This window comes from Echinops telfairi, unplaced genomic scaffold, assembly GCF_000313985.2.
Source record: "Echinops telfairi isolate 266 unplaced genomic scaffold, ASM31398v2 ScPeMD7_17;HRSCAF=63, whole genome shotgun sequence".
Classification (NCBI taxonomy): Eukaryota; Metazoa; Chordata; class Mammalia; order Afrosoricida; family Tenrecidae; genus Echinops; species Echinops telfairi.
Genome location: NW_022103914.1, coordinates 3,433,133 through 3,443,194, shown reverse-complemented (window position 1 = coordinate 3,443,194; position 10,062 = coordinate 3,433,133). Strand labels below are relative to the sequence as shown.

At 47.9% G+C, this 10,062-nt stretch overlaps 1 protein-coding gene across 1 annotated transcript in view; it reads right to left on the bottom strand.

The window, feature by feature from the left end:
* The window catches only part of LOC123521389 (kalirin-like), a 9,790-nt gene extending 1,690 nt beyond the window's left edge, over positions 1-8,100 (bottom strand). Inside the window, exons 1-3 of the mRNA XM_045287517.1 lie at positions 8,042-8,100; positions 4,926-5,126; positions 1,031-1,169 (exon numbers count right to left, since the gene is read on the bottom strand). Of these exons, the coding sequence (XP_045143452.1) occupies positions 1,031-1,169; positions 4,926-5,126; positions 8,042-8,100 (399 nt within the window). The remainder of the gene's footprint in view (positions 1-1,030; positions 1,170-4,925; positions 5,127-8,041) is intronic.
* Positions 8,101-10,062: the final 1,962 nt, after the last annotated feature.

The following is a 10,062-nucleotide window of genomic DNA, read 5'->3' as shown; positions in this document are numbered from 1 at the left end:
TCTACTCTGTCCTTGGTGTCACTCGTGGAAACCCACAGGGGGCAGTTCTACTCTGTCCCCCGGTGTCGCTCGTGGAAACCCACAGGGGGCAGTTCTACTCTGTCCCCCGGTGTCGCTCGTGGAAACCCACAGGGGACAGTCCTACTCTGTCCTCGGTGTCGCTCGTGGAAACCCACGGGGGACAGTCCTACTCTGTCCCCCGGTGTCGCTCATGGAAACCCACAGGGGACAGTTCTACTCTGTCCTACAGTTCGCTCGTGGAAACCCACGGGGGACAGTTCTACTCTGTCCCCCGGTGTCGCTCATGGAAACCCACAGGGGACAGTTCTACTCTGTCCTACAGTGTTGCTCTGAGTTAGAACGTTTTGGGTTTTTTTGTTAGAGCCAAATGAATGTAATGTTCATTTGGCAGCAAGTTTTCTGTATTAGAAATCCCTGCACTGCGCGTGAGTCTCCTATTGGGAAATGCTCTCTAAGCTGTCTGAGCGGGAACCGTGGACATGCATGACGTCTCTGTGACATAGAATAAGAGCGGGTTGGAAACTCCCAACGCGAAATGCACAGGAGACGTCCAGGGAACCCACACTCTCGGTTTGGGTGTTTGATGTTGAAAATCATGGCTTCTTATCTACTCCTTGCTTTGGGATCAAGTCAAGGAAAGGACAATGATTCGTTTGGGAGAACGAGGGCTTCTCTCTGAGTGCCGTGAGATAGACACCTGTTGTGCTCCTTCGGTGACGTGAACCCCAAGGAGCACGGGCCTCCTCGGACACACAGGCCTCCCCGAGTCAGAGCACACGTGTAAAAGCGCCCTTCCCTTCTTCCACCCCAGGGGGATTTTTACTCTGCTGGTGTTCGCATCCATTCGAGAACAACTCAGTCAAATTCCGTGGCAACCAAGCTTCTGTGGAACATTTCTAAGTATTTTCATCTAAGCAAGTGGGATGAGTTAGAATTTCCCTTCCTCAAGGGCAATGCCCGGTACGTTGGACTCAGACACTTCCCTGCAAGGACACCCATACCCTCTGACCTTGATGTCCAAATGGGCAACCCTGCAGCTGTGTAGGTACTGCAGCGCCTCCATGATGTCTCGGATGTAGAAGGCCACCTTCTCCTCCATCAGCTCATCATGGTTCATAAGATAGTCTAAGAGGCGGCCGTCGTCCATCCTGGAAGGAGGAAGGCAAAGGAAATATGTTTGGAAAACAACGGGAGAATCTCTCTCTCTCTCTTACACACACACACACACACACACAGAGCTGTAAGAGCTCTAAGGTGCTCTGGCTCCCTATGAAAGGTGGAGATAAATGAAACATCACAGCACATTTTGTTTTTTGCTTTTGTTTGTTTTTTTTGGGGTTTTTTGGCTAGAGCCAAATGGATATAATGTTCAGGACAACAGTAAAAAAGAAAAAAAAATGCGTTGGGCCTCATGGGAGAAACCCATATATCTCGTTTAAAACACATTCCGTCTTGTTCACAGGGGAAAGGCCCACCATCCCTTAAAGAGGCTGGATTATAAAACTCAATGGGAAGAGGCCATCAGCCACATTCTAAACAACTAACCGGAACTGGGTGGCTCCAGGACGCTCACCTATGTTCTGCAAACTGCTATTACTTGCTACTTTTAGCTAGAGAGAAGCAGAAAGTCGAGCAAGTTTTTCCTCGGCCATCTTGGCCCTGATGGGACCCTTTGCCTTTGGGTTGACTTTCCATCCTTCAGGTGTGTGACCGAGGACATGGCACCATAGGCCAGCCAGACTCGGGTGTGAGTCCGGGCTCTGCCACTTACCAGCTGTGGGGCTTTGGGAGGGTCGCTGGCCATCTCTGCATTTCGCCTTTTCATCGTTCAAGTGGGAATCATCATCATCATCATACCCACTGCACTATGAGGACACAGTGAGACCCCAAGCACATAAGAATAATGTGGAGCACGAGTAGGTCCTCAAGGAAGGACAGCTATTTTACCTCGGGGACAGAGAACATGCCAGGCAGTGACCTGGAAAGGTGGAAAACCAAACCCAACCCACCACCATCGAATCAAGTTTATCTCATGAGACAGAGTAGGACTGCTCCTTAAGGTTTCCAAGAATGCAAATCTTTACAGGGGATGGTAGCCTCATCTTTCTCCCAAAGAGCTGCTAGTGGGTTTGAACCAGCAGCCTGAGAACTAGCAGCCCAACATCTAAGCCAGAGGCCACACTGGGCAGTCGAAGGCACCTTCCCAGGAAACGTCCAGGGAAAACAGCGACTACCCTGGCCAGATTTTCGCTCTCTTTTCCAACTCATTCCTGCCCCCTTGGACTCTTCTACTTTCCTTGACAACGGCTAGGACTCTTCTTCTACTTTCCTTGACAACGGCTAGGACTCTTCTTCTACTTCCCTTGACAACGGCTAGGACTCTTCTTCTACTTTCCTTGACAACGGCTAGGACTCTTCTTCTACTTTCCTAGCAAAGGCTAGGACCCATGAAGACCGATTTTTGCTTCCCTCTGACCCACCTGGAGGTAGAGTCAAACAAAACATCAAACTCACTGCCATCAAATCAACTCTGACTCAGTGGTACTGTAGGATGGCGTAGAACTACCCCCCCAGGGTTTCTGAGATCGTAATGCTTTGGGGTAGTTGACAGCCTACCCAGACAGGCTGGTGGTTTTGAGCTGCTGACCTTGCAGTCAGCAACCCAACATGTAGCCCACGATGTCACCAGCGGTCGAGTAGGGGTGGTAAAGGCAGAGCAGGTCTGGCCTTATGGGATCCATCCCCCGGAACCTCTCAGAAGGCTTAGAGGAGCAATGTAACAGCACTGCTCCTAGACCAGAAAGTCTCAACCACCAAGTTCACCTCTAGAGCTTTGGGATAATGCAGACATCCAGACTCTACACCACAATCAGAATCTCAGTCACCCAGAAACTCTTGGCCAGCCCTCCTGAAGGCCACCCACAGCCACAGCGTAACCAAGACAGCGCAAGATTCAGCTCTGGCACAGCGTCCTCCACAAATCTCCCCTGGACCAAGACCAAGCCAAGCCCCTGTCCGCGTTCTCCCAGCAAGCCTTCCCGAGGCGTGCCTTGCGTTTGCAGCATTTACCACGCTATATTCAAAGTATCCATCTCTCTATTCGTTTCCTCACTAGACTGACAACTACTCAAGGGCAGGAACAACATCGTTTCCTCTTTGTCCCCCTCACCCTGCCTCGGGTCTACACGGCGGTTGGCACACATATGTGAGTGCTCAGTTGATGTTTGCTAAACTCGTTCCACGTGGTCTTCATCTTATGGCATCCCTACAGCATCGTTGGGAAGTGGGGCTAATTCTTCAGACATCGCTGGTGAAGACCCTGAGAACTAAGTCTGCAGCCCCAACTCACAGAGGGGGGACACAAGATCCTTCATTCCGAGAACAGCTTCTCCCCGTCGCACTGTTGCCGCCTGGTGGGATCACCCCCTTCTCCCAGAAGCGGCAGGGAGCTGCTGCTCTCTTATGGCCACCCCTGCACGCCCAGGCATGACCCAACGCTGTGGCTTGTATCCAAGATGGTGTTTGCCTTTGGAGTTAGGAGGCTCCCAATAAACGGGCCAGGATCTGAAAGGCTGTTTGCCGGTCATTTGTGTGTTAAATCCAAGGTGCTAATGTACTGGCTACCACCCAGCTGGGCAAACTGTTTCATCAAAGGATGACAAATGACAACAGGGTTGGTTGGTCTCCTGTATCTTTTTAAATCTACTTGAAAAAAGGATCCAAAGTTAAAAAAAAAAAAAAGGATCCAAAGATACTTGCGTTTTGACGTTTTGTTTCCACCAGAAATGAATTCATGCTGAGTTGCAGCTTCCTTGAAGCACCTCAGCACATGTCTAGATGAGCAAGCCCACAGCAGTCCGGCCACAAGGCCACTTAAAAGATGTCAGCGGAGGTCTTTTTCTACTGACAGGGATGGGTCCCTGCGGAGCCACACAGAGCACTGGTCTTTGGTGGACATACCTTCTGTCCAGGAGAGGGGCCTCTTTAAACCCAAACCCCAACCCAAAACTAAAAAAACAAAACCCTGAATTAAACTCACTGTCAATCGAGCCAATTCTGACTCACGGTGACGTCATATGACTTTATAGGGCAGGGTAGAACTGCCCCTGTGGGTTTCCAAGGCAGTAAGTCTTTATGGGAGTAGAAAGCCCCATCTTTCTCCCAAGGAGTGGCTGTTGGTTTCAAACTGTTGACCTTATGGTCAGCAGCCCTACTCGTAACCACTAGGCTTCCAGGGCTCCTTAGGGGTCTTTTGCACTTATTTCATAACATTTCTGCCAGAACCCAGGACTTTTGAACGAATTCTTGCCTTTAGCCTCTTTAAGATTTCCCTAAACCATCAAGTCTGCTTTCTGCTCTTAGCCTGGGTAGTAGGTGGAGAACAGGACCTTACTGGATCGATAGGGGTATCCGACTGGTTGAAACATCTGGAGTGAGGGGGATGTTTGGAGGTATGGCTCCGCTACAAGGAGACTTTGGGATGGTAGATTACTGATGCTATGGCAGCGGGTTGATGTATCCACCCCTCTCTTCCATTTCCACTCCACCTCTGTCAGGAGACTGCTGTCAATATCTTTTCCTAACCTTCTACACAGCCCAGGAGTCCACCATTAGAAACAAACAAACAACGAGGACATTGGAGTGAGAGAGATACAGGCTCAATTTGCAGCTTCTCCACTTCCTGGCTCTTAGGAGCTCCTGACTCCACCTTCCTTAATCTTGTTTCTGATCTAGTGAATGGAAACAGCATTTCTATCAAACCAGGGGGTGCGCAGGCCGCAGACAGAGCTCTACAAGTGAGGAAACACTGTCTAGCATATGGTCAACATGCTGGCCAATCGTGGCGGACAACAGGTGACCCAAATGCCCGGGGGCCTCCTGAGAGAGATGGCGCCTGCACTCACAGTTCCAAAATCAGGATGTAGGACGTGGGGGACTCGTAGGTGTCGTGCAGAGTGATGTACTGCGGGTGCTGCAGGTGCTGCAGGAGCGCGGCCTCGTGGGCGGCCTGCTCCTTCTTCTTCATTTTCTTGCTGACAAATTTCACAGCAACATCCTTGCGGGTAGCTTTGTGAATGCACTTCTTCACGATGGAGAAACGGCCCCTGGAAAGCGAAAGAGGAAGAGGGCTTTGGAAAGAGGCACGCACCGGGGGACATTCATCATCTTAACCTGGAGGTTTGGGCTGTCTTATGGGGAAGCTGACTTTTCGAGATCTCTAATGGTAACCTTCGTCAGCAAGCCCACCCCCCTTCCCCGGTCGCATTTTAGGATTCCCTGAGCTGCAGACTCGTCTCCTTGGCCGAGATTCTGTTTTCCCTTTAAAAGCAGGCTGTGTATCTGGAAAGCACAGCAATGGAACCAGTGCACCCATTAGAGAGAAAGGGAGCCTGCTGTGTGATCATTTAAAAACCTTCTTTCAGGTGGCGATGTGTTCATGTTATCATTTACTCCTTATCTTTTTGTTGCAAACATGTTTGAATGCACTGAAAAATCAACTCAAGCAAAACAAACAACTCCCTGCCGAGTCAATGCCGACCCTCACAGCGACCCCACAGTAAAGGGGAGCACACAGTGCATCCATGCATCCCGCAACCAGGTCTCACGGTCACCTGCTGCCCAATCTTTCTATTTCCTAGACTATTTTACAGCCAGATCCTGAACTCCTATTATTTTGTTCAGAGATCCTTTGATAGGCATCTCTGATTCGCAAGACGAGTAGTCCCGGTGACGTTGCCAGGTAAACCCTGGACAGCTACCTGCAAGATCGTGTTGGTGGGTCAAGTCCACTAGCACATTTTAGGAGAAAAATGGAGCCATCTGTCCCTGAAATGTTTTCTAGCCTCAGAAACCCTATTTCAGGTCAACGTGAGATGCAATTTACATGATGGCAGTGGATTTTTTAGTTTTGCAACGGCATGACAGATCAGGGGAGCATGGGGGTAGAGGAGGGGGGGAGGAAGGAAGAGGGTGTTAACAAGCACAGGGACAAGGGAACAACAAGTGATTCAAAATCAATGTCAAGGAGGGTGCGGGAGGCCTTGCAGGGCTGGATCAAGGGCAATGTAACCGAGAGGAATGCCTAAAACCAAAATGAAGGCGGAACATGATAGTGGGACAAGAGGAAAGTACAAAGAAGCAGAGGAAAGAGCTAGAAGGCAAAGGGTACTCATAGAGATGTAAATACAGGCATATAAAGATGTAAATATATTTATATATGATGAGGGGGAAATAGATCTATGTACATATATTTATAGGTCAAGGATTAAGAAAACAGATGAACAGTGGGCCCCTACACAAGTACTCCCCCAACACAAGAACACTTTGTTCTAACAATTTGGCAGTCTGAGATGCTCACCTACCTAGCATGATCGCTGAAGACAGTGGGTGCACAAGAAAATGTGGTGAAGAAAGCGGATGATGCTTGGCTACCAAAAGATATAGCACCTGAAGCCTTAAAGACCTGAAGATAAACAAGCACCATCTAGCTGAGAGACAATTAAACTCACACGGAAGAAGCACACCAGCCTACCCCTACTCGATTGCTGAGGACCTTTGTCATTATTGAAGAATATGTAACTGCCATGCCATTATCACATTTAACTAAATTTAAAAGCTTACTGCCACCGAGTTGATTGTGACTCATGGTTACCCTATAGGGCAGGGTAGAACTGCCTGTGTGAGTTTTCGAGGCAGTTAGCTCTTTACAGGAGTAGAAAGTCTCATCTTTCTCCCACAGAGCAGCTGGTGGTTTTGAACTGCTGACATTGCAACTCATAACCCACTATGTCACCAGGGTTCATTCCTCAATTGGACAGAATGGTTCCCAGTCTCACCTGGAATCTCTGGATGGTGGTGAGCGAGCTAATGAAAAGCAATGGAAGTAGAGAAGGGAGCATCAAAGCAATGGCTAAGCCCTGTCCATAAAGCTTCCTAACCCACGAGCAGTGGGTAAATAGACAGGATTAGTCCATTGCTCTAACGGAAATGGGTGCTGCAGGCCCCGAGGCAACCCTTACATCCTCCAACTGACCCTTGACCTGGCTCTGCTTACCAAGCCACTTTCTCACCACATTCCCTCACTACCAACTACAGATTTGTCTGCAAGAAGAGAATGTAGTCACTATTAAAACAAGAGTCCAACACATACTAGTGGAACACCAATTATATCCTGGACATCATGCTTGACACAGTGAGCAAGTATTGGGTCAAACGGGTAGGTCTGTTTTTACATTATAAGCAAATAAGTTGTAGGTCTGGTTTTTTACAGCAGCCTCTGAGGAGCTTGATTAATAGAAGTCACTCCTTTCAAAGCAAGTTAGATTCATGAGAACAACTACCTGCTTGTGGAGCTCTAGAATTTTGGAGCCAGGTTGGGTAATGTTACCTTATTTTTAAAAAAACAGCTTTTATTTTTGGTCCAAATTATGCATTCTTTTGACTTAAAAAGTCAGTTTTATTAATTTAGTAACAAGGGTTGCTACTAAAAACACAAGAACCAGTAATCTCCCATCCCCTCACACCAACACTTATTTTCTTTCCCTTAGAGGAAGATTACTATATCAGTTTAATATATTTTAACTAAATATTTTGGTATTTGCTTCTCTGATTCTAAATGGAAGGAGTCCTGGTAGTGTAAAGGGTTATGTGCTGGGCTGCTAACCACAAGGTCAGCAGTTTGAAACCACCAGCTGCTCCTCGGGAGAAAGATGAGGCTTTCTACTCCAGTAAGGAGTTACCGACTCAGAAGCCCACAAGGGTGATGTGTTTGCCTTTCTGTTTTGGTCCTTCAAAGAGGGGCCTTCGTGACAGAGTGTGCGATGCTTTGGGCTGATACCACAGAGTCAGTACTTCAGAAGCATCAGTGCTTCAGCCTCCTGCATCATCATCATATAGTTCTGCACAACTAACTTTGGAATGAAGTCATGCCAGAAACGAGAGTGGAAAAGCCACAGGGAATCCTCTGCCCTTTCCAGGACACTTGTTGTTGTTCGGTGCTGTCGAATCAGTTCCAACTCACAGTGACCCGATGTCCAACAGGACAAACGCTGCCTGGTCCTGGACGACATCTGCGTCCATTGTTGGGGCCACCATGCCAATCGATCTCACGGAGAGCCTTCCTCTTGTTTTGCTGACTCTGCTTGTAGGAGTTACATAACCCAGTGTCACTTTGGGACTTGAGAGGATGAAGAGGGAAGGGGGTGGAGTCTAGTCTGTCAATCGGGTCACAGCCAATGAGGCCTCTGTGTGGGCATGGCCTTCTCCTGAGAATTCTGGGAACTCCTGTATTTCCTCCTTGGAAATTCCCTCTCTCTCTGCTCACTCCCTGAGAGACTGTCTACTGACAAGACATACGGCGCTACACCCTGGGAGCTGGAGAAGCCACATGGACCTACCCTAATGCAACCAGACCTCTAGAGCCGGAGCCAGTGAAGCCATGTAGAGACCCCTGCCAGCGCTGAGATGCTTACAATGCCACTGGATCCATAAGACTTCCAACCCACTGGCCTGTGATCATCCTGCATTCAGCTACATTGCATGTGTTTCGTGAGTCTGAAGAGGACTTTATGATTGGTATCAGATATTGGACTTATGGACTCGATCTGGACTGGGCTGGACATTTTCTCAATATTCAATTGCTCTTGTATATAAACCTCTTTCTTATATGCATATGGATGTCTATGAATATGGTTCTCGAGTCTACCCAGATTAACACACTACTTTATCATGTCCATGTACAGGCTCCACACGAGCACAATGAAGTGTTAGAGAATCCATTCTTCTCAGTGTGGACATGGACCCCACAGAGCAGGGGACGACTGCATTGTTTAACAATCAGGAAAGGTGTGCATGACGGGAGCGCTATCCTCTCACCATACATATTAATCTGTCTGTATGCTGAGCAAATACTCCAAGAAGCTGGACTATATGATGAGGAAGGAGGCATCGGGAGTGGAGGAAGGCTCACTAAAAACCCACAGGCGCAGATGACCATACCTTGCTTGCTGTGAGCCAGGAGGATTTGAAGCGCTTGCTCATAAAGATCAAGGACTACAACCTTCAGTATGATCACAACTCAATGTGGAGGAAACAACAGCCCTCACAACGGGACCAGTAGAGAACCCCACGATAAATGGAGAAAAAAGGCTTCAAGCTGCCTGAGTCCACAGTCAATGCTCTTGGAAGCAGCAGTCAAGAAATCGAATGATGTATCGCACAGAGCAAATCTGCTGCACAAGGACCTCTTTTGAGTGTCGAAGAGAAGGACGTCGCTTTGAGGACTAAGGTGCTCCTGACCCGAGCCACGGTGTTTTCAACGGCCTCTTCTGTCTATTTAAGTTGGGTGTTGAATAAGAAAGACTGTACCGTCAAATGTTTTGGCATAGTCAATAAAACACAAGTAAACATTTTTCTCTGGTATTCTCTGCTTTCAGCCTAGAGCCAGCCGACAGCAACAAGGCCAGCCCTTGACTTTCTGGTATTTCACTGTTGATGCACTGCTATGGTCATTTTTGAAATTATCCACGGCAAACCTTTAATTGTGTGTGATATTCATAAATATCATTCCACAATCTCCACATTCTCTTGGACCACTTTCCTTTGGGATGGGCACAAAGAGGAATCTCTTCCAGTCAGTAGCCCAGGTAGTTGTCTTCCAAATTTCTTGGCCTTCAGTCAGTGAGAGCTCCTGGCATTGCATGTCTTTGTTGAAGCATTTCACGTGGTGGTTCATCAAACCTTGGAGTTTTCTTTATTTTTTGGCCGAATGACTTCAGGGGAGCTTGAACTTCTTCCTTCAATACCATCAGTTCTTGAAGATATGCTACCTCCTGAAATGTGTGCACATTGGTTGTCCTTTTTGGTACGATGATTCTGTACATGTTTTGCATCTTCTTTTGATGCTTTTACCGCGAGAATCCTTCAGGGTTGTCATTTAGGCTTGCTTTATTAGCTACATTCATGTGAGCTACTACATTCAAAAGGAAACTTCAGAATCTCTTCCTACATCCGCTTGATCTCTTCTTTCTTTCCTGTCTTTTT